This window comes from Calonectris borealis, chromosome 5 (assembly GCF_964195595.1).
Source record: "Calonectris borealis chromosome 5, bCalBor7.hap1.2, whole genome shotgun sequence".
In the NCBI taxonomy this organism is placed as follows: domain Eukaryota; kingdom Metazoa; phylum Chordata; class Aves; order Procellariiformes; family Procellariidae; genus Calonectris; species Calonectris borealis.
The window spans coordinates 43,068,085-43,094,644 of record NC_134316.1 but is presented as its reverse complement, the minus strand read 5'-3'; the positions used below and the strand labels follow the sequence as shown (position 1 = coordinate 43,094,644).

General features: G+C 46.2%; 1 protein-coding gene across 2 annotated transcripts in view; it reads left to right on the top strand.

Annotated features, from left to right (window-relative positions):
- TYRO3 (TYRO3 protein tyrosine kinase) overlaps window positions 1–23,309 on the top strand; it is a 43,245-nt gene extending 19,936 nt beyond the window's left edge. For both annotated transcript variants that reach the window (XM_075152120.1, XM_075152119.1), the window contains exons 7-19: window positions 663–840; window positions 1,255–1,397; window positions 2,710–2,854; window positions 7,120–7,249; window positions 8,082–8,182; window positions 9,247–9,342; window positions 11,681–11,761; window positions 13,490–13,582; window positions 14,322–14,443; window positions 14,755–14,864; window positions 16,296–16,455; window positions 17,688–17,824; window positions 20,860–23,309. In XM_075152120.1, coding sequence (XP_075008221.1) covers window positions 663–840; window positions 1,255–1,397; window positions 2,710–2,854; window positions 7,120–7,249; window positions 8,082–8,182; window positions 9,247–9,342; window positions 11,681–11,761; window positions 13,490–13,582; window positions 14,322–14,443; window positions 14,755–14,864; window positions 16,296–16,455; window positions 17,688–17,824; window positions 20,860–21,235 — 1,872 coding nt within the window. In that variant the 3' untranslated portion in view covers window positions 21,236–23,309. The remainder of the gene's footprint in view (window positions 1–662; window positions 841–1,254; window positions 1,398–2,709; window positions 2,855–7,119; window positions 7,250–8,081; window positions 8,183–9,246; window positions 9,343–11,680; window positions 11,762–13,489; window positions 13,583–14,321; window positions 14,444–14,754; window positions 14,865–16,295; window positions 16,456–17,687; window positions 17,825–20,859) is intronic.
- The last annotated feature ends 3,251 nt before the right edge of the window (window positions 23,310–26,560 follow it).

The window sequence follows — 26,560 nt, the reverse complement described above, 5'->3', positions numbered from 1 at the left end:
GAACATTGAACCTGTCTGTGCATTAAAAGCACACAGTGATATCAGATTGAAATTAACATTCATGTTGCTTAAAAGTTCAGATTTGAAAAAAAAAAAAAGAGAAGGGTTGCAGGAGTGATAAAAAGTTTCTTTTCAGTTTAATTTGAAACAGTTTAGTTGAACCAAGCCACCAGTGTCTACCATGTCTTTAATCCACTACAAAACTGAAAATACACAAACTTCTGAAAAAGAAGTTGAGAAAAAGATGATGCTAGGCAACAGGAAAGTTGATCTACCAATTTTCATTGCCCAAGTTTAGACACGCCTCAGAAGCCAGCCACTAGCACTCAAAGCAACAAGCACATTTAGTTTCTTTAAAGGAAATAATAATCAACTGTACAATTTTAACATAGGTAAGGAAATGTTTTAAAATATGGAACCAAATTTTCAGCTGGAGGAAAATTGTCCTGCCAGAGTTAGGAGAGTGATGTCACTTAAACCAAATAAAGGCATGGCTCCTGATTCTTAGCTTGACAACTCCTTTTTCAGTATTTTAAACACCACTGGTACCGTATCTGCTCTTACACCTTCCTAAACTAACAATGAAACGGATTCTTACCCCTCCGGACGTGTTAGTCATATGGCTTATGGTAACAGTTTTCTCCGTTTCTCTCTTGGCACAGGTAGCGGAGTCACCAGACGGTCAGGAGGTCTCCACTGAAGTCACCCCAGTGCCCCCCTTTGCCTATGGCGTGCAAGGCCTGAAGCATTCCACCAACTACAGCGTTCGTGTGCAGTGCAGCAATGAGATGGGCAGCTCCCCTTTCACCGACAGGGTTTATTTCCAGACCCTGGAGCTTGGTAAGCAAATAGCAGACAAGAACAGGAATGCAATTCTGAATCCGAAAAAGCGACGATGATAAACTTCATTGAAGTCCTCCTTGCTAATTCTGAAATGCAGGAAATGTTACACTGTCAGACTGCTTGTCCACTCTAAGGGTCTCCTGACACCTAACATAAAATAATAGTACGCAGTCAAATATGTCCCATTGGCTTTCTGAGATTCTTGGGGTCTCAGGAAGAAACAAGAGATGCTGACCAACATTATCTTCTCCGCTTGAAGCAAATATGGTGCTGGTGGCTTGCAGAAGCCTCATGCTCTCTCCTCCGGCTGATCTCAGGACAGAGGGTGAAACTGTCTTTTCAGCCATTTTCAGTGTGGATAATGCCTTATTTTCCTGCACAGAGTGACTGTGTTCTGTCCTCTGCTTTCAGCTCCAAGCAGCACCCCACAAAATATCCATGTTATCCAAAGAGATCCTGGTCTGATTTTGGAGTGGGAAGGTGTGGCTCCAGACGTGCTGAAAGAAAATGTCCTGGGATACAGGCTGGAATGGATTCAAGATAATGTAACTCAGGTAACAGATTGAGAGGGCAGCTGAGCCATTGGGCACAGAGTTGGAGAATGCTCAAATTAAATTTTCTAGGCATTGAGGGTCCCTCATCCCTTATCCATACCAGGAGACTAGATTGCTGGCCTTGCTTTTGTGTAAATGGATCTATTCTGATTTGCCACAACTCCTCAATTGGCCTCAAGATTTAGGCCTATTTCTCCCTTCCTGGCATATTCAGAATTCCTTCACTTGAATGTTCGTCTGCGCACAGACCAGTTCTCTGCTGTTCTTGTACAACAAGGACAACATAGAGAGAATTCAGTTTGTCTCTGCCTCTTTCTAGTGCTGTCCCAAAGGCAGCTCAGACAGTGCAGGATCTGGGCTTTCTCTCTCCTGTGACTGGGACTTGGCTTTCCAAATCCTAGCAGCAAAGGTGTATTTAACAAGTGAATGAGTTATACTGTAAATCACAGAAAGAAGGTTGCGGATTCTTTTATTTCGTTTACAATATGTAGGGAGTTGAAAGGACCCTGTCAGGGTAGGCGGCCTTTCATTTGTTCTTCAGCGTTGACCTTTCTCAGGTATCTATCTGCCTTTGAAGTTCACAGCATTTCTTATGGTTTCTTGCCTCTTAATATGTATTTAGCCAGTGCTTATTAATGATGAACAAGCCTGTAATAATAGACAGCTAGAGGGAAAAGAGACTTACTTCCTTTTTTGCGTGACCCATTTCATACTAGGTCAGCGTTATTGACTTTGAATGACGATATCTTGAGTTCCCATTGAATTTACATTGTGGTAGTGGTGGCAGCCAAATCTTCATGGGTTTACTGCAAATGATGTGTATGAAGAAGATTCACAAAATTACTGAAAATGAGTTGGCCTTGCCATCCTAAGTGAAAATTGGCCATGAAATTCAGAAGCCATTTGGGATTTGGTCAACAAGTTAAAACACAGACTCCTCCCTTGGATTAAAACTGTCAGATGCTTTGCAGTATGTTAGCGCATCTTTGTGTTTAAACCACAAGAAGGAGGTGTATTTTTTTAATAGCAGGAAAAAAAGCATTTCTGTAGCAACTTTCATGGAAAGACCTCAAAGGAGGAAATCATTAAACCTCATCTCTTCCCTATGCCCTGGGAAGCTGTTAGCAATTTTTGAGAAGAGAAACCCAAGATGACAGCCCAAGTTAGTGGCAAAACTGAGACTAGGACACAGGAGTCACAACTCCCAAGCTTTGTTATAGCACCAATGAATGTTTTGGTTTAATTTTAAAGGTGAAGTTTTAGACTAGATTCCTTTTAAGACAGCTTACAGTTTGTTGCCATTTGCTCTCAGGGGGAGATGATTGTACAGGATACAAAAGCTAATCTCACAACGTGGAACCCTCTCAAAGACCTGATCATCAGGGTGTGCGTGCTGAACTCTGCAGGATGCGGGCCCTGGAGTGACCTCTTCCTGCTTGAAGCCCAAGAAGTCATGGGTGAGTGTCCACTGCCTTCCCTTCACTTTGGGGAAAAAAGTCAGAAGTGCTGGGACTGCTGTTTTTCTCTGACTCTTCTCCTTTCAGTGCTTACAGCTGACTGAGCCATGTGGCTTTATACAACAGCACACTTCATCAAGCAGAGTAGAAATTAAATAATATTTAAAGAGCTGGTATAAACAAAACAGCTTCTGGCCACTACCGTGACTTCTTTAATGGGCTTTTGCTGTGCTTAGTGAGGAACAGGGCAAGGGGAGACGCAATAGAAAAGGTGCAAGTGAAAGTTTGAAGTCCTTCATTTAGGCTTAAGCCACACACATTTACAAGAGTAAATGTGACAAAAAACTCCTCTAAGGTAGGTTCTCTTCTTTGATTTAATTTGAAGCCATTCCTAACTAGTTTCAGTTGACCCTCATTTAAACCACAGCCACATGGGGTTTTGTAATGGTTTTACTGAATGTGTTTATATTAAACCAGTTTAGTTCTCTCCACGGAAAAGCTGAGCTACTGGTAGAAGAGGGAGATGATGGTACAGAAGCTGTAGCATGCAATCTGGACCACGTGGAAGGGCTTTTGGGGAGCAAAGAACACGCGTGTGTGGAGTGCATTCCTAGAGATAAAGGCCAGTTAGGCTCATCTGCGCTGGTTTGCGTGCTGCTTGTGTTTGTGCGAACGGGAAATGGGAGTCAGGCTATGGAGAAGGGCAGGATGTTACATGGGGAGATGGGTAGAAGGGAGAGAAGAATGCTGCTTGTGAAGGAAACTGTAAAACAACTAAGAGGAAGATGTTCGGAATAAAAATACGGATTGGTGATAAGAAGTCAGTGAAGTGTGATCGTGCAAAAATCCCACAGTCTCCTGAGGTTTTGTTCCCAGCGCCCGTGGCAGGATGAGACGGCAATCTCTAATCTCTGGTGCTGACCCATCTGCCGCTGCTTTCTTCCCAACCCACATGTCTTTTGAAGAATCACATGGACATTGATCCCTCCTGATCCCTCCACACTTAGGGATGGCGGGGGGAACCTAGAGTGGGGTTCCCAGGCAAGCAGGAGGTGGGGGATAGGGGCAGAGTAACCAGGAGAGAACTGTAGCCTTACTTGCAGTAGTGCATCTAATGCTGGTTTTAATGTGCACGTTACTCAGAAAGGCCCTTTGACAACCTGGTTCTTGTGATGAAGTCAGTACTGATGGTTATGTGTGAGCACACAGTCAGTGTGGGATCAAAGCCCTCAAATTATTTAAAGCAGAATTGAAGGGGTGCGGAGGTCCAGAGCTGACTCTACTAGAGGTTGGGCATCGGCTTCATCAATTTTTTTCTCCTGCTTTTTGCTCAGTTATTTTCTGTGGCACCCAAATACAGAGAAGGGTACCTGAAAGGACTAGAAGATCCCTTTGGAAAATGGCCAACACTGGCAAGAAGCCCCAGGGAATGTATAAGGTTTGCATTTTACAGGGAGCTGGAATGGGATAATTCTGAAAGTAGAAAATGTTTGCTTGTTTTTATTTACAAACCACTTCAAAAAAGTAGCATCAGGAGTGGTGCTTGTTTTGGCCAAATCCTGTCTGGAAGCACATACATTTCTTCAAAAGCATAACAGGCTGGAAATAAAGGTTCACTGTGGAAACACTGACAGGCCTTGAACAGCAGAGCTGCAGAAAGACTGCAGTTTTGTTTCAGGCCTGGTAGAAAATATAAGTCGCTTCCTTTCCTAAAATAGCAAACTGGCACTGGTTGCTTTATGTGAGAAATGCCAGCGGTGGTTTCTGACCAGCTCCCAGTGCAGCAGTAAGGATGACTAAGCTTGTATAAACTTTAAGTTGTATTTATCATCACAGCAAAGCTAGTGGGAGCTCCACCCTGCTTATGCAGAGATCTTGTGCACTATTAACAACGATGGTTTTAATATTTTTAGAAACATTCTCAGTAGAAACCTTGCTCTTTCATTGCACACAGAGGAACAGAATGGTCTAATAGCTTTTCCCTATCTGTAAGCTTCACGATCGTGCGCAGAAGACGACTCTTCGATTACGTTCTTTGCACGCCTTTGTGATATAAAACCTGCTACAGAAATAAAAGGGGTTCTCTTATCATCAAAGGACTCCTAAATACTCATTTAAGCTCATCTAATAATACTGTCTTCTCTCTGCCTTGTGCAGTCTTAAGGCAATATGCCAGTTGGAAAAGGGGGGTACGGGAGATAGGAGAGAGACAGAGTTGGGGGAGGAGAGGCAACTTGGTCTTTACTTGGGCTGCAGCCATACTCTCTAGCTCAGTGGCACAAGTGGGAAGCAATGATCTGTGGGGCAGAGGAGGAGAAGCAGTGGATTTCGACATTCGTTTCTATTTCTGACACATTTGCTATGAACTGTGGGATGGGCTCCTAATTCCTAGCAGTTTAGAAACAGGGAGAATAATTTAGTTTTGTTTTGTTTTCATCCATCCTCCTTTTGGAGGGACCCCCAGAAGGTGACCTAAATCCCTGCTCTCTCACCAGGCCAGCCAACAGAGACTAGAAAAATAGGCCGAGAGAGGTTTGCCTCACTGTAGGGGGAAGGAAACCTTATTGTTAACTGTCAGAGAGGACCTTTTTCATCAGTGTTGTTAATTGTTTCTGCCCTGATTGTTTGGCAGGAGCAGCCCAAGTGATTGGCTTGGGAATTGTGGAGAAGCTTGGAATTACCTTTCGTTGTATTTTCATCCCACTTCTGTTTCTGATCCCTCTCCCTCCTTATAAGCAGCCTTGAAGGTCAGGTCGAAAGGCGCAGCAAGAGGGAGTATCATAAACCCCAGAGCCTATATAGCCTTCTGGGTGGGAAAACCATATGTGAGTCACCGAAAGAGATAAGATGCTGGAAAATAGGTGCTAAAGCTCTGATAATTGTTTCAAGTGGAGAAGTGGTAGTCTGCTTCCTCAGTGGTCCAGAATTCTGTTTCCTTAAGCTTTATCTGTTTATTAGACTAACATTGCTTCTTTAAAAACTTCGATGATAAGGCTCGACAATGTAACTAGTAATCAAGCCTTAGAAGCCTTTTACCTGCCAGGACTCTGCCAGTGAGGACGTCTGACTCCTTTTCACAAACATCTATGCAGAGGTTCATCCAAATCTCAGCCCATTAACCTAACACCTCTTTTAAGGACAGGTTTACTTATACTCTCTTGACATATAACATAATAGGATTACTTACATCGTCAAAGATGATTCTTCCTTAGCTTCTGGTAAAGCACAGTCAACTGCTGAAGGTGAGCAAGGGAGCATGAAGATGAAGGAAGTGCTTAGGGACCTGTTACCTGTTCTTGTTTGCTCTTAAACAATTTGGAGATATGAGGGCTATGCTAGATTTTAATAAACCCATTCAAACCCACATTTAATCTTTAGTAATTGTATTTAGAGAAGAAATCTCTGAGGGAATTGGATTAATTTATCATCTGTTGTTTGCCAAGCATAGATAATACTCTTTTATTCACAACCATATTGCTTATCTTCCTTCCCTGGCAGCTTACTCAGATTGGCAGCATCTCCATTTCTTCTGTAGACAGTTTGTAGTCAAAAGTATACATATTCTGGGAGCAAATATTAGACCGGAATTAGAACCTGCATGCTGGCTAACTTATTTCTTGACGCTTTTTAAAATTCACCTTTTCTTTGGTAGAGAGACATTGAGAAGTTACAGCCAACCAACATTGGGAAGTTACAGCCAATACAAAGTCCCACAGGGTGCTTCTCTCTGTGGAAGGGGTGAGAGGGGAAATGTAAATATTTTCAACCAGATTGCCATGAGGCAATTGTCTTTCTCTATTGTCTTTCAAAATGTTATCTGGTTGGCATTCAGGCAGTACTATGTAGCCTGGTCAAGGTTCTGCTGGCTACCTCAAACAGGACAAGGTGAAACCTGCACAGAAGATGCTCATATTAAGCAACCTTTTTGTCTTGAGACTCCAGTTTAAAGCGCCGCACATCATGAGCTCATGTAAAGTAGTATAATCTGGAGCAGCGCCTTTTACTTTCTTGAGGCTCAAAACTAAGAATAGGTTCTGATAACTGGATGCATCTGCTCTGCCTTTGCTGTGTGAAAAAGCTAGTTTTTCTGGTGATTGACTGAGTAGCTGTTTATGCCAAATTCCAGCGTACAATGACCCACTGTGTACACCAGATCCAGCAGCATGGCTTTTCCACTTAAAAGCAAAAAGAAGAAATATCCCAGTACGGTGTGTTTACCATTGACAGTCTTCTGTTTCCTGACTGGTGTTTTCTCCATCATCTAGGTGGCCAGAGACAACCTCCTTATGGGACGTCCTGGGTTCCTGTGGCATTGGGCATTCTCACAGCTTTGGTCACGGCTGTTGCTTTGGCTCTTATTCTCCTTCGAAAAAGAAGAAAGGAAACACGGTTTGGGTAAGGGAGGTTCTCCTTGTGCTGGTTAGAGAGATGTTTGCTTTCTCCTCCAGTGTGGTTTCTGACTCAATTATTTTTCAAAAAGCATTGTGGATTGAGTACTTTTGGCACTTTCTTTGGATAATCGTTTTTTCGCAAATTTGGGGGTGATCCTGGATTAGAGACTAGCAGGAAAGTGCCCTACCTTTTCTTCAAATTGCGAACGCCAAAAATACAGTAGAAAAAATGTTATGTCAGTAGCTGGGCTGTATTAGAATATGGAAATATAAACTAGATCAAGGTAATTCTATAAGTCCATAGCACTGCTGCTTAAGAGATTCAAAGAGAAAAGACTCACAGATTAATCAGCTTCTGTGTTCTTATGGGCTGGGCCCTTTATCCCATGCTGGTTGTCAGTCTAGCAGCTGCTTGTAACTTCCTGACTGCCCAGAACCCTCTGGATCCCCAGGGAAGTCTTCTTTCCGTCACCTCTGACACTTGGCTGTGGGTTGCTCCCTGCTGCAAGCAAGGTTCCCGTTCTTTTCAGAGTCTCCCAGACCTCCCTCTCACAGCAGCGTCTCTGCTTATGTCACTCTTGAAACCTGCCCCAACCTGCAGCTTCTCCCAGGCACTCGGGACGAGCGATTCCCCTCTTTTGGAAGGCTCCCACCCCGTCTAAGTGCAAAGCAGCATAAACCCATCGTTCCTCCTCTCCAGCTGCACCCTCTTTAACAAAACAGTCTGTAGTGTTTATATGGCAAGGCATGAGAAATCATCCATACTGTTCAACGTACCCTTTTAGAAGTGAATGGCCCGTGTAATCATGCCCCTGTGTGTCTTTTCTGCCTTCTAGCCATGCCTTTGGCAGTGTGGTTGGCAGAGGGGATCCAGCAGTCCATTTCAGAGCTGCCCGGTCTTTCAACAGGGAGGGCCCAGAGCTCATTGAAGCAACGTGTAAGTAAAATGACCTAAGTGATTCTGCCTGAGAAGCTGTGTTCATGCATGTACTGTGCTCTCTCTTTGTTTTCCCTGAAACTGATGGTTTTGGATCAAGAACATGGGATTAATTTACAAGGAGGCTTAGACACTGTGGATGGCAGAGGTGAAAGGCCAGAACTGCTGTTGTCATACCAATTACATGGCACTTGCTAATTACAGCTACAGTCATTGTGTATATTAGTGCTCGGCATAAATTCACCACTCCCCTGCCCCAGTTTCACACTACAGGGACTCCTTTGACTGTAATATTATGCAGCAGTGAGATAAATATGGCTTAACAATATTAACAGTACGCTTTAAACTCAGTGTGCTGAGCTGTGCTACAAGCATGAACCAATAAATCAGTCTTGGAAGGCCAGGAATTAGTAACTTCTCAAACAGGAGACTGAGTCCCACGAATGGCCAGAGTTAAGATGATCCATTTCTGTCTCCTGGTTCAGCCAGGGCATGGCTCTCTCTAGCAGCGCTGCGTGGCTGGGTTAGGGTGATGCTCCAGCTGTCTTTGACTTTGCTCCTCTGGGTTTAGAGGTCTGTCCATTAAATCTAGTGACCATAAACTGTTGGGCGTTATGTTAGTCTCTCAGCCAGGTACTGTGAGACTTGTACTGTACTTAAAATAGTCTGAGAGCCAGTCATTGAAAACTGGTGCAGCTCCATCAACTTAAATGAAGCTGTATGAACCAGTGTCTGTCAGTGTCCCTTCTGATTGATGGGATTTTGTCTTCTCAGCATTATTAACAACAGTTCTGTATTCCTGTTGGTCTTGGTGTGTTTAAGGGTGGTGTTATCACACCCTCTCCCTTTCAGTACTGTTTGTACATTTTCTTGTAGTTGAAAGTTACTGGCCTCTTGTCTGTGGAGAGGCTAGAGGACATGGAAGGGAACTCTGTCTTTTTCAGGTTTCCCTGCTTACAGTATGGGAGTCGGATTGGAGATGGAGATTAGAACAGGTGGCTCTTGACGTTGTGACAGAATATTTAAGTATCCCTTATCTGACTCTTCCTTTGTTTTTCTTCCAGTGGAGAGTGTAGGGATCAGTGATGAGCTAAAGACGAAACTCAAAGATGTCCTAATCCAGGAACAGCAGTTCACCTTGGGAAGAATGTTGGGCAAAGGTAAGAAGCAAAACTGAACAAGGTTTTACATTGAAAGTCCCACTTGTTACCTTTACTGTTGAGTAGGGAGAAGCAGTTATAAGCAGCCTGTTTTCTCTCCTTCTGCTTGTAGGTGGCAATTTAAATGGAACTTTCCCTTCCGCTGGGATAAAACATTTCAAAGGTTTAGCATAGCTAAGAGGATATTGGCTAAGCCATTCCTATAATATGGCTCTACAGAGTCATGAACTGCAGTCCATGCTCAGCTTTCCAAAGTACTGTTGATTCACTGGTGTGTGAATTTCTGTCAGAGATTTAAACAAAGGAATATTCAACTAAACTTCTGCTCTTTCTACTAACAAAGTGGTGCTATAGAATTCCTTCCATTTACATAAGCATGTGTCAAGTATTAAACGGGCTGAGACAATACAGAGACAGAGATGGTCTACCTCAAACATTCCAATCCCTCAAAAAAAAAGTAGATTCAGTTTCAGATATTCTCAGCGTCTGGGGTGGTTTGACTCCAGATTTTAGTTGGCACATTTATAGAGGTGCATTTGAAACAGGTACTGAATTTTGCTGACATTTATCCTCATTAGTTCAGGTCCTTAGGAGCTCTTCTGACTGTGGATCTCCATCTGGATCTCCCACACAGGTGCTCCTAACATTTCTCTGAGGTTTTCAGGTCAGGAGGGATGGCCAGAGTAAAAGTAGGATGCTTCTCACTTAACTTTAGCTAAAAGATGGGCCCAGAAACTCTGTGTGAAAAGATGGTTTTGAATTTAGATTTCCCAAATGACAGGCCAGCGTGGTAACTGTTGAATCATTGTTCCTTACTTCTTAGACTGAAGGCAATCTCTAGAAGTAAGTGAAAACATGTAATGGTAAAGCCAATAACTGAGAGAGGAGCATAAGTCAGGGGTCATAAGCAAAAGGAAGCTGAAGTGTTTGGCTTCCTCTTTCTTTGTAAGACTAATTTTACTGCAATTTTCTTTGGCCCTTTCCCACTGCGAGCATTCTTCCGCTCCATCCCTCCCAGAACAAATGCGTTTCTTTCAGAGCAGGAAGATGACCTTCCTGCAGAAGTGGTCTCAGAGGACTTAACGTTGCTAAGTAATTAAACAGCTGTGTCATCTGTTTGTGAGTGTCAGCTCTTGGCCAGTTTCTGGGATCCTGCTTCAACCCTTCTGGCCTGTCCCCATGACAGGTACAAAACTGGAAATCGGCTGCAGCGGGGCCCCTGGGGTGGCCTTGGTGGGAGGATGCTGGCTGGCAGGATCTGGTCTGTGTTGTCAGCCCCATTCCCCCAGCCCCACGCTCAGCATTCAGATCATAAGATGGCACGACTGTATTATCTTGGTCTCTGCTGACTCTGCAGCTGAGCAACAGCTCCATAATATGAAAGCAGTACAAAATGCCTTTGCTCCTTCCCGTTTTCCTCGTTTGTGGTTATTGTGAAATAAGCCTGTGCCATATAGTAGTGAAGGACATGGGTGAAAAGCTAGTGGAGAGATAATGCTTTTGGGATAGGTGTCCTGAGTGCCATATTTTGCTTCCTTCTTTGCAGTACCAGAGTTCCTCATACCAATGCATTTTGGGGGGTTAAGCAGTTACAAAATTAGGGAGAGCAAATCTAGAGCCAGATCTAATGCAAAGAGGCTGTTATGTTGTGGTATAAAGCCACTTCAGGCTAAAATAATTTGAGGAGGGTTTGGCCAGTTGCATTTCCTCTCATCTCCCTTAGAGAAACCCACCACGGTAAACACTTCCTCCTGTGAATTAGCATATCACACACACAGAAGTAGGTGTTCTGTGTTTTGTCTGGTCAGCTGTGATTCATAGAAGTCATTCCCTGAGTTTTGAGAGATAAAACCCGATCGTGTCTCAAATGGTGGAGTCCTGGCACCATTACTCAGCTCTGACGGCTGTCAGCACTGAGAGCTTCTTCAGCCAACCCATCCACTCACTGCTCCAGCTAATAGCTCCCTCTCTGACCAGAGCCTCACTCAGACTCATCTCTCATGATATGGCTTCCCCAGAAATGTCTGCCTGGGATCCCAGCTTATACTCTGACTCTGCATTGTCCATCTGGTAGAGGATTGCTTTCTTTCCTTCTTGTTTTCCTTTGCCTTCTGGAGTGCCAGCACAGTGGCCTCTGTCTGCTGGTAGTGCTACCTCTCCTAGGCACATGTATGCTGAAAGCTGCTGGCTGGAACTGCAGAATGAAAAATGAAGCTGGTAGCTGCATTTTTTATGGTTATTCAGCTTCTTTGCCAGTGACCCCTGGAGTGAACCTGCCGTGAATCATACGGCTTCACAAGAAGGTGTTCCCTCACTGCCTGCTCTGGTCATTTCACAGGGGAGTTTGGGTCAGTTCGAGAAGCACTACTGAAGTTAGATGATGGCTCTTTCCAGAAAGTGGCAGTGAAGATGCTGAAAGGTAAGTGGGAGCAGGGCTACCTGAAGTACTTAAGAGAAGAGAGCTTGGAAAGATTAAATGCTACATGTCCTTTTCTCCAGCAAACATCCCCTGACGCTCTTTACTCCTCTCTGAGCTTCCCTCTCAGCCACTCTACCCATGTTGTCTCCCATCCCTTTCATGTCAGTCTTTTTGTAGTGGCAGCTCTTCAGGGAAGGACCTATGCCACCTTAGTTGCTCGTACAGCACCTAGCACATGGTGAGTGCAACCAAAACCAAGTCATAGCTACAGCTTCTTCTGTCTATAGAGGATCTCGTTCAGTTGCTTGCTTCAACGCAGCACTACATCATGTGGCATAGACAGCTCAGACAGGCCTGCTTTGCCCTAATAATTCAGCAGTGAAGGATGGTATTCCTAGCGTATTCCAAGCATATATCCTAGAATAAACAGAAGAGTATTTGGGCTGAATGCAGCAACAAGCTAACTCGTCTCAGTCAGGCATATTTGAGTAAGTAGTCTAACTCCCTCTGATTTGTCACCTGATGAGTGTGCATAACAATGGCAACTAACACGTTCATCAGGCAGAAGTCTGTAACAAGAAAAGCAATTAATAGGTAGGTATAAGTCAAAGGAAGTATGTGTATATTTGTATGTATATATATGTTAATCAATGTTATTTCACCCTTCTTGCCTGTAAGGCAAAAACTAACTGTGACTGACTTAAAGGAGAGTCACATTCGCTTATCTCTGGAGCTGAGTTTGGCTGCCACAGAATACCAGTTTGTACTAAATACACTTAGCTACATTAGTGTAAGTTCCATCTTTTTCTCCGGTTTCAACAATAATCCTAAGCAGTTTGCAAGCTGTTTTGTGTCGTCAGGCTGTCTACCTTCAGGCATCTAACTTGGGAACTGTCACCCTCCAGAGGCACCTTCCTTTCTCCGTTGACTGTAAAAAGGGAATCTCCTTCTGTTTTCTGAATCATATTTAAATTACTTGCCTAAAGCAGATAATGTGAATACTCCCCCACAGGTCTAAGTCTGATCTTGCAGCAGGACTGGAGGACTCCTGCTAAATTCAGCAGCAGCAGTGGGGGAAGTAGTCCGCTGGGCTAATTCTTGATTATATTGATATGCTTCCATAAATCTCGAGTAATAGCAATGAGAAATAATTTACGCCAAGTTTATGCTCACGTATGTCACTGCTGAATTTGGTCCAAGCTCTCTAGTAGTGTGGTTATTAAGAAATCTTAGTCTAGTACCTTAGAAGACTTAGAGATGTAAAAGCATTGATCTTTCATGCCACCCTTATCAGAGATGAATTGAGGTCTGCCATGGCAGCCAGGGGCTCCAGGCCATCTCCTCAGTTTCAACATTTTGTTTAATTTTGTGCGACATCTCCTCTCCCTGACATTGTAGTTTAGGTCCTTTTAGCTAATTAATTCTTACATCTTTAACCCACACATGATTTCCATGGCTTCCAAGGAAAGTTGTTACTGAGAAAAGAGCTGCTAATCAGCAAGTCTTTACTCTGCCAAGAATCAATTTACCAGATGTCCCTGATGCGTGCTGACTGCCGCCCATCCCAGGAGAAAGTGTCAGGCTCTGCTTTGTTGTAAACTGGCTCATCTAGCTGTAGGTCTGAGAGGATGTGCTGTGCCGCAGAGCACAAGCTTCTGATAATCATTATCTGTGAAGTCCCTTGGAGCCACCCACAAAGGAGGAAAACTTACAGTCACTTTTTTGCAGCGGACATCTTCACCTCAACTGACATTGAGGAGTTCCTGCGAGAGGCTGCATGTATGAAGGAGTTTGACCACCCACATGTCACTAAACTGATTGGTAAGCCGGCTCTGCTGCTTGTGGTACCACAGAGCACCTCCCGATCCTGCGCAATCCCACACAGCCTCACCCCCAGCGCTGTCCAACAGCCGGGCTAGTGCAGCCACCTCTGTGCTGCCTGGAGTTCTGCATGTATCAGCATTGCTCCTTCCCAGGCCTAGAGGGAGTTGGAGCGTGTGTAAGTGCTCACAACACTTGCCCTCATACACCGGCAATAAGCATCTCTTATTTAAGCCGTTTCTTTGGTTCTTGCAAATACTACAGAGAGAGTTTGGCTGGCTGAGAGATGTCTGAACTGCTGTGACATGTGGACAGATGGGTGGGTAGACAAATAGAGAGAGGGGAGATTGTGCCTTTCCAAAATACTGGGGTAAGAAGCGAGACGTTCATGGGTGGGCACTATGGAACATGGGCAATTTCCAGAATGTGGAGATTGTTCTGCAGCTCCTGGGGTTTGGGGCTGTCTGGTCTGGAGTGGACCTGGAAACATTTACAGCCAGTCCTGCAAGGAGAGCTGAGAGCCAGTGGGCACTTAGTACTGCCTCTGAAGTAAACAGGGTTAGAGGTATCTCAACACCTCCTGGCATGAAGACATGCAAAGGAGCTTAGAGCATGGAACCAACCCACCAAAACTGCACATTTTCTTTCAATTTGTAAGACAAAGGCACAGCAGCCTGTAAGATTCCCCTTGGAACTGATCTGTTTGCTAAAACCCCTTTGCTGTGTGTGTCCTCATTAGGAGTCAGTCTACGGAGCCGTCCCAAGGGCCGTCTCCCAATTCCTATGGTGATCCTGCCCTTCATGAAGCATGGAGACCTTCATGCTTTTCTGCTGATGTCACGGATTGGGGAAAACCCTTTTGTAAGTCTGTCTTACTGTAGAATTCCTTCTGGGAGGGTATGGATTTTCAGAGAATATACTCAGATCAGTTCAGGGTTGGTCTCCCAAAGGCACTGGCAGATGGCCAAATTTTGATAACCAGAGGAAGTTGTGGGATGTGATGTCGAAGTGTTGAAGTATTTAATTCCATGCATGTTGAGGGCCAACTCCTTCGTTCCATCCCCTCCCTATATCCCCCGTCCCTGCTCAGTAATCCAGCAGCAAGTCTTGCAGTTTTGCTGTACGCGCTTGAAAGCTTCCAGGATCAGAACTTAAACTGTTATTTCTTTCAGAACTTGCCTGTTCAGACACTCCTCAAGTTCATGATTGACATTGCCAGCGGGATGGAGTACTTGAGCTCAAAAAATTTCATACACAGGGACCTTGCAGCTCGGAACTGCATGTAAGTGACCCATGAGTTTGTAGAGAAAAGAAAGACCAGAGTGGGTGAGAAAGGGATGAGAAGCCTTTTGCGTGACAGAAGTGGGGAGGGATCCTGTCCCAGGATGCTGGTCCTTGCATTTAAGTGACAATAGGCATAGGGGAGCCATGGCCATGGGGGTGGGGGTGCGTGGTGGTGGTGCTGGGGGCAGGGAGCAACTCCTCATGTCCCACTGAGCTTCCAAATAGACCCTATTTATAAGGAACTTTTCCATCATTGGTCTGCACATATATTTTCATAGGGTTGATTACAATATGTGTTTGTAATTAGTCACTCTAATGGCTGTGTGTCAGCATGGGCTATTTGTTCTGCAATATAATGTAACCAACAGGAGAGAATGGGTTTGGCTGTGTTAGGAGAAAGGAACTTTCATTGTAGCCTGAAATCTGTATTTCTTGTATCTATTTTGAGGACTTGATTATCACAATATAAGAAATGTAGAATTTCCCTGAAAGCTTGTGAAGAATGGCTTATGTGGAGAATGCCTTTAGAAGTAATTGCATGGTGAACACACTGTATGATTCCACATTGCTGTTCTTGTCCCCAAACTGCCTTGCCTGCTTTGAAGGGAAGAAAAGTCCTTTTTTATCCTTTCCCCTCTGCTGCTTCCCTGAGAACAGAGTAAGGAACAACCCATTCTGGCAGACAGAACTCTGCCTCTGAACAAAACCACGACAACTGGTAAAATCCGCAATGAGACACAGATTTCCAAAGGCATTTGAATGTCCAGATGTACAGACAGGAGCCTGACAGTCATAATGAAAAATGATGGGTTAGCCTGCTTTGACATTTATGAGAAACGCATGCTGATTTCCTATTTTTAAACATTTAAAAAAATACAGACTTCCTTCAGAGGAAGCCGAATGCCTATTCCGTCATATCTTCTGGGAAAAGCAGGGAGTCCTTTATGAGATCTGGGAGCATGAAGTCTTTGTGAGCTTTACTTGCAGTACCTACCAACATGTCCAGGTTTAAGTGGGTGACAGAGCAATTCAGACCATTAACCAGGCCTGGAGAGAAGATCTTGCAGATCTAGTTTGAGCAGTTGTAATAGGCAGTCTAGGCAAGCACCTATGTTTTCTGCTTGCCTATATAGGGTGTAGGCCTTGGTGGTAGCAATGAGCACTACAGATGTCCCCTCTTAATCTTGGAAACTACAGAAAGTATCTGAGTTCACTTTGGCTGGGCATGGCATTTCCTTACTTCCTTAGTCCTAATTATCTCCCTGTTAGTCTCAAGGAACTGATTTGAGACCACTAAACTATTTCACATTGGTCATCAAGATGACGTCGTTATCCTTCTGGGCAATTCTTTGTGAACTATATACCTCAGTTCCCTGGCCAGACAGGTAGCCAGTAAGTGCTTTTCTTAGTCATTGAAACTTTCCTTTAGGTTGGATGAGAACATGAACGTGAGCGTTGCAGACTTTGGGCTTTCTAAGAAAATCTACAGTGGAGACTACTACCGTCAGGGCTGTGCTTCCAAGCTGCCTGTGAAGTGGCTTGCTCTGGAAAGTCTGGCGGATAATCTGTACACAACACACAGCGATGTGGTGAGTTTTGCTCTGGTGCATTTGGGGACCTCCTGTATTCCTGCTGAAGTGGAGGAACGCCTCTGTATTCATTGAGGGTGGGAAAAGGCCCTGGTGATGGGAAAGGGAGTTTGCCTGGTGTTTGAGGGACAGTGCCACCTCTGCCTTGCGTGCTTTCAGAACTCAAGATTAAAGATGTGTACGAGTAATTTATGGCAGAAGACATGAACCCATTTCCTCTTGTCCTTTGGTCCTTCATTCTTCAGTGCTTATCCCCATCCCCCCCTTCTCCTCCTTTTCCTCTCTCTTTATGCAGTCTCTTCTTTCTTACTCTTACTCTTTTCCCTTTCTCTTCTGCATGACAATTTGAAGGTGACGTTTGAAATGCGCATAAGCCACACACTCATGTACAAGTGCAGCGGTAGTACTCCATCCTACAGAAGGCATTGGTGGAACTTTTTGATCTGGTTTCACACTAATTTTGTCCTTCAGACCTGTGGACTTGCCTTCCCAGTTATCCATGTCACAGTGTCCCTGAAGAGATCACCAAGAGCGCCTTCTAACTCGGCTGCTGTGTTGCCCAGCGATTGCTGTAACCGCTGTGGGCAGTGTTTAGTGATCGGTGATCGCTAGTTCAGCCAGTTTACAAGAGACACTGGACAGGGTTTTGCTTATGAAAATCATAATTTTTTGCACCTAACAAACCTTGCCGTTTAGATTTAAATGTACAAGTATGACTGTTGCAGAGCAGAGCACGAATTAATGGGAGCCCTAAGTGGTTTGTTCCTTGCCCTGCTTTATTGGCTAAATTCTGCTTTTCATTTGTGCCTGTACATTTCTAGTAACCCAGAATCTGTCTCAATGAATTAAGCAGCTGATTTGTGAGCCCCAAACCAAAATCTTCATGTAGCTGGGAACCACAAAACTGATACTGCATGCCTTAAAGGACCATGAGTAGGAGATGTTTGGGGGAGGTCTGCAGGTGGAAGGCAGCAGTAGCTCCCAAATCTTCCCCTGCTCCACTGTAGGACAGGGCTGAGCAGGGCCTTCAGCTGTCTCCGAAGATGATGTGTCAGCATCAGCTGGGTCATTTCTTTGTTTTCTAGCTAGAGTTTGAATAGTCCTTGCATCACTGCCACTCACGTGACATTACCGCAGGCTGGGAGGGTTGGCACAGTCTGAGCATGCTGAAACCCCACCCCAGCAAGCAGGGAACTGTCTGTTCACTTGTTCTGCGTGCTGTTCCCTTTCAGTGGGCATTTGGGGTGACCATGTGGGAGATTGTGACCCGAGGGCAAACCCCTTATGCTGGCATTGAGAATGCAGAAATCTACAACTACCTCATCAGCGGGAACAGGCTGAAGCAGCCGCCGGAGTGCCTGGAAGATGTGTAAGTACTTCCTCGTCCTGCTGACATGTGATTCCTTGAGAAGTTTGGCTCGCTGGAAGGAAACGGGGGCAGCTGGCTGAGTGCTGGTCTGAATCTCTCCACTTTCCAGTACACAGAGGCATTCACTAGAAAGTCTCTGGGTTAGCTACCAGATACTCTTTGCTGGCACAGCTCCCTGGAACCTGTGGTAGCTACACAAGCAGCTAATTTGGCTCAAGGGTTTGAACAGTGTCAACATTAGCAGCTCTTGGCTTTGTGGAAACTATAACTGTGTTTCCAGAAACTCACTGCTCCCTACCTTCTCAGGCCAGCATGTGAGAAAAGAGATGAGTTTCATGGCACACCCTGAAGGTTGAATAGAAAAGCAATCTAGCAAGACTACGAGAAAACTGGATTGCAGAGGCAGTGGCCTGCATGTGTCTTTCAAAGCTGGGCCCAGTTTTCAGAATTGGATCTACTACTCTCACAGAAATAGCAGGGTGAAAGAGAAGAGGGGAGATAGGAGGATCTAAGATTACATAGACCAGTGTCCCACCTGAAATTACAGGTGGAAACAAAATCAGGAGAGTCTTGCAGCTACTGGTTTAAGCCATTTTCGGACTTGCAGGAAGGACTTGGGTAGCCCATGGAGGAGCAGGCAGCCACATAGAATCATAGAATCATTTAGGTTGGAAAAGACCCTTAAGATCATCAAGTCCAACCATAAACCTAACACTGCCAAGTCCACCACTAAACCATGTCCCTAAGCGCCACCTCTACATGTCTTCTAAATACCTCCAGGGATGGTGACTCAACCAGTTCCCTGGGCAGCCTGTTCCAGTGCTTGACAACCCTTTCAGTGAAGACCTGTGTTCCTGCTTTAGTCCTGCAGTTGAGGGATCATTCTTGGCCAGCAGGTTACGTGAAATGTGTGCTCAGGAACCGTTGTTCCATGGGTGGTGGCTGCAATAAGTTTCCTAGAGTCCACACACGGGGCTGAGGTCCCCCAGGGAGTGTCACCATAACTTCTCCCAGGGCAAAAGCTTGCCTAGTCCAGACAAGGTGAAATCATTTCACTGAGTGCCCAAGCAAGACATAACTATGAGCACTGACTTTAGTGGCCTTTTCAAGCCATTCCTTGTGTGTAAAATGGACAACAGGAAGTCCTCTTTCCTCCCTCTTCCCTCCCGCTCTGATGGTGGATTATTTCATGTCGTTTCCCCATAGGGAATAATCTATAGTCTTGTTATTAAAGCTGTACAGTTTTATCTTCCCAGCAGTTCATTTTAACTGTTCCTGAGTTTAAATGAGAACATCGTTATACCACTGCTTAAATTCATTAGATGTCTGCATCTTGACTGCTGTGAGTAGTTTTGATTCCAAGTTGTGGAGCTTATGGCCATAGGATGTTAGAGATGCCAAAAGTAGAGAAGAGATTCAAGGCATTGAAGAAAAATCCATCAAAAACTACTGAAAAGGTACAACATCCATGTCAAGAGGCCTTTGAGCTACAGGTTATTGAGACCTGAGAGAATATACCAGAAAGATATCACTACGTGCTCACCACTATGTGCTTTCCCCAAGCGTCTGCTTCTGGCCACTGTTGGAGGCTGGGTACTGGAGCAAATGGACTTTTGGGCTGATTCAGTACAGCCAGTAGTTTTCTGCCTTTCTTTCAAATGAATTTCTGCTGTTTGCCAGCGAGGGTAAAAGAAAGTATTTAATTTGGTGCCACAGAATAGGAAGTTTCTATTTTATCTGGAGCATTTGGAGTTATTTCTACCGTTTGTGAGGGACATAAATCAGGATTAAGACAACTGAACCATAGAAGCTTTCTGTAAAACTAGTCTGAGATCAAACACGGTCTTGTAAAGCTGATAGCAAGCAAGGGACACAAAAAGTAAAATAAAAGCCATCATGAAATGCATTATTTCCCAGTAAAGGCCATATCAGATTTTTTCCATTTACAAGTGTAACTGAGGTTCATTTGTCTGCGGTGTTTTTCAGTGCCAGTACTGTGCTTTGTTCCTGTTCCCTGCAGAACTGGGAACAATAATGCCATAGGAATGCAGCTGCCAGTCTTGCGGGTGATGCACAAAGGGGGGGAGGACAATGGCTCTGGCCGCGCTCCAGCCCAGTGGGCTCCGGCGGGAAGCCTGGCTAGCGGGAGGCCAGCCAGCGCAGGCGCTGAGCCTCGAAGGCGGCCGCAGGAGAGCAGAGCTCCTCGCCCCTCATCCGAGCGCAGGCCGTCGGAGCCAGCGACATCTCCTCACGCGGGCCCTCGGGCAACCAGAGCTGAGGTAGCTGGCATTTGACCGCAGGAGAAAGGCCGCAGGACGGGGCCTGAGGCTGGTAACGGCACTGGACACGTCTTCTGTGGTGCCTTTGTAGTAGAAAGGCCGTTTCAGCATCCCTCTTCCAGCAGCGAAGCTGTTGTCCATTCCTCCACAGCCCTCTAAACAAACCCACTGTGCCTTTTTCCACTCCCGCTGGCAACCCGTCGGGCAGCAGCAGCGGCACACCTCCGTTACGCCGGGAGCGCTGAGTTAAAACGGCGTGAAGAAAGAATATTCTGGAACCAACTTGCACCTCCCACAGTTGGATCTCTGTTTTCTTTCTTCCTGTGTTTGATCTGCTCTTGAACTAGAATTTGAAGGGATGGCTTCAGCCGCAGCAGAGGTTGTCAGGATGCTTTCTGTGAAAAAATTCAAACGCTATTACCAAGCGTTGTCACACTCACGGTCCTATTCTAGCTCTCCAGAGACAGTGGAACGAGGTTTTTACCAAGAAGTTCAGCATCCTTTGACAGGGCTTTTGGGTTTTTTGGTACTGTCTAAATAATTATTTTGACCAAAATGAGAATGCCTTTGAAAATGGGAACAAGGAATTAGATCCATGATGGCTGCCCACATGCTGTCACCTGTGCAAGGCCAAAGCCGATGGGTTTTGGGGAAAGTGTCTGTGCTTTTTAAGCTGCACTGCGCAGAGCCCCTGTTGGGAGATGCAGGGGGTGGCTGCTCTGCTTCTCAGTGCTCTTGTCTCCCTCTGTTTTGCAGCTACGATCTCATGTGCAGATGTTGGCATCCTGAGCCCAAGCTACGCCCCAGCTTCGGAGTGCTCCGGTCCCAGCTGGAAATGATTCGGGGGAGGATGTCCACACTCTCTGCCAGTCAAGATCCTCTCTATGTCAACATTGGGAAGGACAAAGAGGCGTCTGCGAGTGACCCTGCCCTGCACGCTTCCGTTGGAAACACGGACGGTGAAGAGACCGTTGCTGGGGCAGCTGCTGCTGTCACAAGTGACTATCGCTACATCATGAGCCCCTTGTGCCTTGGAGATGGTGCCGAGGGTGAAAGGCATCCAGATGGGCAGGAGGGGGAGGACAAAAGCCTTCTGTATGAGCTGGAGACAGAAGGAGAGAAAAGTTGTTAGCCTGTACATAGCAGCGACACTCTGCTTCCCTGGGACGGGATGTGTGCAGCCGTGGTGCCGTGTCCCCTGGGGCTCTGATGCCGGATGCCGAATGGCTTTGAACAGCACTGGCCAGAGCTCTTTTGTAGTTTTCACCACCTGTGTGGGCTGTGGACGGCTTGGAAGGATCGCAACCCCAACAAGCCCTTGGATTTGGGGGAGGGGGGCGGCAGGGTTGATCGCATCCCACTGAAAGGAGTTCAGAGCTAAGGTGGGCAGCCAGAGTCTATGCTCTGCTCCTTCTCACTGACCGCTGGAGCAGAGCTGAATACACCTTCTGTTCAGTCAGTGCTCGCTCTTGTGTAGATGTTGTCTTCGATCCTGGCTGCGTGACTTCGGGACTGGTACCTCTGAAAACACTAGTGGGTATTTACACTGTCATGCAGGACAAGAGGGCAAAATTCCCCGTGTGTTCACTCAGCAGTACTGCCTAGACTTGTTGCCTACCTCAGTGGTTCTCAAACTGATCTGCGGATCTGCTTCTACCCAGCACTGAATTTGAACATCTGGCTTGCTTCCTGCAGTGACACTTGCTGCTTCCTCAGTCTGGGGCTCTTTTAAGTGTTTCAGACGTTTTGGTGAGTGATGAAATTAGAAAAAATGAAAATCCAGCAGCCCTCTTCACCCCACGTACCTCTTTTATGTCTTTTTCTTTTTCTTCTGTTTGATGCCAGTTCAGGCCTGACCAGACTTGCAGCTGGCATTAAAGTGCAAAGGGAGGGAGAGCAGCTGGCATGTGTGAGGACAGAATCCAACTTCAAAGGGATGGAAACAGTGTAGAGAGGACTTAACAGCACTATGGGGAAACCGTGCTAATTAACGCTAAGTGCTGCCCTCCAGGAGAGGAAGGAGACAGCTTAGGTACAGAATGACAGGCTTGCTTCAGTTTCAGCGGGAGCAGGATTCAGCATTTGCTTTAAAACAGGATTCGTTTAATCTTTCTCTTTAACAGTCCTATGACTTTTTCAAAGAACCAAGTGCTGTAGCTGCTCTAGTGAAGGTGTGAAATCGGTTTTGGGAAGGTGTGTGTGTTAGGGGGAAGGGGTCAACTGGGAGATCTCTTTCTGAAGAGAGAGTCCTCACGGTGAAGCAGCTTGAGAACCACTGGTCTTCCTATTTCGGAGGTCTTCTGGCGTGCTGTAAAAGCCACATCAGAACATAGACTAGTATCACTGCAGCCTTCCAGACAGGGCAAAATTAATGGTTTTGCTCTTCGGGTTTTGTTTTGTTTTCCAATCAGCATGTCTGACTCACTATAACTGCAAGCGCTTGTGTGGTTTTTAATAATTTAATATTTTACTGTAAATCATCATTTGTTTTGTGCAGTGGTTCCCAGCAAGGAAGTGCAGTTACATCTTACACTACTTATCCTAAATATTTGCTAGATCTTAATTTCTTTTATTGCCAGTGTGCTGAAAACTCAGCTGGAAAACGCAGTATCACAAGACTTAGGATTCCACATTGCTCTTCCTCACAAACAAACACCAGAAATGTCATCGCTTGCTAAGTTGGCAAAGGTGGGACCATTAAGTCAAATGAGTTTGCAGACTTGGTATCAGAACACTCCACCCTTCGATGCCCAGTATTTGCTTATTGTAAGGTTTGGGGCTAACTACACAATTCGGGTCCAGTTTCAGCCCTTAGTGAGAACACTTCCTAGGGAAGGGGAATTTCAGCCTGGGGCTCGGGCATGGGTCCTTTCTAGTAAAGTTTCCTACTGAACAGCGATGTCCTACAGATGTCTCCAGAAGTTCAGTAGAGTTTCTCAGTCGCAGATACGAACTGCACCATCTTACACCCCAGGCGGTACAGGGTTTTCTCTTCGTTTTAGCTGGAATGCTGTAAATGCAGATGAGAAGATAACACCTAGCAAAGGGTAACAAAAACCTGTGCGGTGCACGTTTGCAGAGAGGGCAGAAGGGCATGCTCCCTGCAACTGCCTGGGAAGCGCAGATGTACATATAGACTCTAACTCTGGGAAGCATGTCTTTAGTTTTTATGCATTTTTTAATAATAAAACGTGTACTGTGTCTGAGTCCCAGCCTCTTACCTGTGGCAGAGTTTGTGATGATGCTCACTTACTGGGTGGGGTCGTAGCGAATCTGTCAGCCCCAGCTACAAGCTGTCTTTCTCCCTTCGCCAAGCACAATTAAGCCACTTCTTGGAGGCAGAGAATGTTCGGCTTCACTAGATGGCAGCTACTCTGCATTGCTCCAACCTTGAGACCGAAGGCCGAAATCTGAGGGGCACAGGCTGGTGGTTCCACAAAGAGACGGGCTCTGCGGCCATCGCTGGGCGGGAGCCTGGGGAGCAGCCCTTACTGGGACGTGCCGCGTCCTACCTGGGAATGCAAAACCTCCGCATCGGTTCCTCCCTAAAAACTGTCGCCTGCACCCATCCAACCACTGGCAGCGCTCTCTGTGGAAGAGAGGTTTGGAGGCGGTGGGTAAAATTCAGCTGCTGAGTCAAATGTTCCAAGCACAACATAAAAGAGCCCGTGGATTTCCAGCTCGCAGAGAAGAAAAGGTGAACCTCACGCTTTTATTCTTCATCAGCAAACAGCACGTTGCACGCCCTCTGCCTGCCAGCTCACACAGAGAGGAAGAGAGATGGTAAACGGTACGAGTGCTCGCCCCCCCATCTGCAATGCAGGAAAACTGACTTCCGAAGCACAAAGTGGCTGATGTAGTTAATGTTTTAAGGTTCCATTGCCCAGTGATGTCCTTTGGATCTGGTTCAAATGATGATTTAATCCTTTTGCACACAAGCCTGGTCAGAACAGGTACAAACGAGGCTGTGTTGTGGGTGGGTAAAGCCACGCCAGAAGAAGAGCTAGTGAGAAAAGAGGGAGGGAAGGAGATTTTAAAATGGGGACAGACGGGATGAGCTGTGAAGACAGCAAACGAGGGAGTCGGAAAGCAGAGATGGGGAATTTTATATATGAAATCCCAGAACAGAGAAGGCATTGCCCCAGCTGGGACCAGGCAGGGGTCTGAGATGGGGGCTGGCTTTGTGTTTTGGGGAAGGATGAGATGCTCTGCAGTGTGTTGCTCTTAAGTCGTGGAGAGACTGTACAGCTGGCCTGGCTCTGCGTCCGCTTGACGGCAGCGCTGTGACCCTGACCCCAGGGAAGCTTTAGCCTAACAGTTCTGATTTAGGCACCAGTCCGGCACACTGGTTTCCTAACTAAACCGAACGTTACCCCCACAACCACCCTTTTTTTTCCACCGCCCCAGTACGACACTGCAGTCCCTCCCCAGCAGCAGCCCTTGCCGCATCCCCTGCGGTGGGCGCTGCACGTTTCTGCTGAAGCAATCTCTGTCCCATACCTGACCGCGCTTCTCCTCCGTCCACGTCTCCCTGAGGATGGGACAGCGTCTCCTCCTTTCTAACGCAGGCTCAAGCCGCTCAGGGCAGTTACCAGCTCAGTTGTGAGGCAGCGTGACCCCATGGTGCCTCGCGAGGGCACGGCAGAAGCTCACAGCGTGTTGCGTAGGGGTGGTTCATGCACGAGGAGAGAGCTCCAGTGCCAGGGCTGACTGATGGGCCCTAGACCGCGGGCTGCGCTGGCAGCTCAGCCTGCAGATACGGGGATGTGCTCCAGCCCGATCCGATACCTGCGCGGCGTGGGGAATAGCGTGCTCGGGGCTGACGGCTCAGCAGGGGCCCGCAGTGCGTGGATGTACCTCAGAGCTAATGCACAGCCACCCTGGGACCTGCCACCTTCCTTCTTGACCCGTGTTGGGAGGGAAGTCTTGCAGCCTTGACTCAGTAAAAACACCCCCTGAAGTCAAATGCAATTAATTTTGAGTAAAAGTTTGAGTCTGGCTGACCAGAGAAAGGAACAATATTTGCACACAGATATTTTCCTGATTCACATTCTATTTTGCTGGCAGTATTCATTCTCCCCTGATGCTCAACAGCCACCAGCTTTTGCAAATTCTCATATTTTTACCAGGGATTTCCGTGAAGGACCCTCGTACACAGTCCTAATTTTATACTGATTTGTTATTTAACACCCGTTATCCTCCCTTAAAATAGCAACTTGTTCTACGAACACTCGGAGCGAAGGAAGCCTGGTCTCCTGTGGATTTGCATCCCACGGGTGATTGCAAGCCCCGGGTGAAGCTGGCCCCTAGTTCGGGTACTTACACGAGCTTTTCCCTTGGTGGAGTCTCTGGTGTCCGATAGGAAGTCATTGAATTCCCATCTGCGGGGAAGGTACCGATGTGGCACTAATAGGGTCTGCCACACACAGCCTGTTTTCAGAAAACTTGTAGGAACTTAATTATCCTTCAGACCTCAATCTTGCCATCACATTTGGCTGAAATGAAGCAGTGGATTCAAAAGCTATTAGGGCCAACACGTGCAGCTGGTGATCAGAAAGCCTTGTTACCATGGGAAACCGAGCTAAAAATCAATTACTTAGTCCCAGACCAGAAACGACTGACGGACAGGGGGTTTGATTGCATTTGCTCTGTCATACGAAAGGATCCTGGCGTCAGGATGAATCAGACCGCAGTCACTGCACTGAGGTCTAGTGACAAAACAAAGATGATCGACTCCTCACTTACTAATTACTCCGTGGATCCTCCAGCTCGAGGCACGCCAAGCCAATTCATTCCTAAATGCGGGTAGGCTGGGGAAACGGAACATCTTTTGGTCACGTTGACAATAGCACCAAAATTAGGAGCCGGGTATTTCAGCGGCACGGTTGCTGGCTCCCACCGAGCCCAGCTTTCCAGGCGGGCGCTCCGGTGAGCCACCAGCCGCTGCTTGGAAAGTATCTAAACAGCTTTTGTTTCCTCCAGTTTCTTTTCACCAGCTTAAAATAGAACTGAAAGAAAGGTTTGACCTCAGGAAATGGACGGCACTTGTTGATTTAAGCTTTGTTGAGTTCAGTAGGGATTTAATGGGACTGGACTAGTTTCCAGAAAGGTCTTTATAGGAGCTGGCTCTTGCCAGCCTGCTGTGAGGGAGCAGGAATTTGTGAAGAGGAAAGAGGGTTCTCATGCATAAACGATCTAATTGGGAATATAAGATATTGCACTCCATGCTGATAAACACATTGCCAGTAAAGGTGACAAAAAGGGGGGGGGCTGAGAGAAATGACGGGGCATTGGAGAGAAGCACGCTCTGTACACTGCAACATGGCAATTAGTGCAGCAAATTCAGAAGGTCGCTGCTTTCTTAGTTAATATATAAGACAAAGATCCTGGCTGCTACCCTGTCATTACCCGAGCTGCGTGGGAGACCGCTGCTGCCTCTTTACTTCTGCTCCGCCAA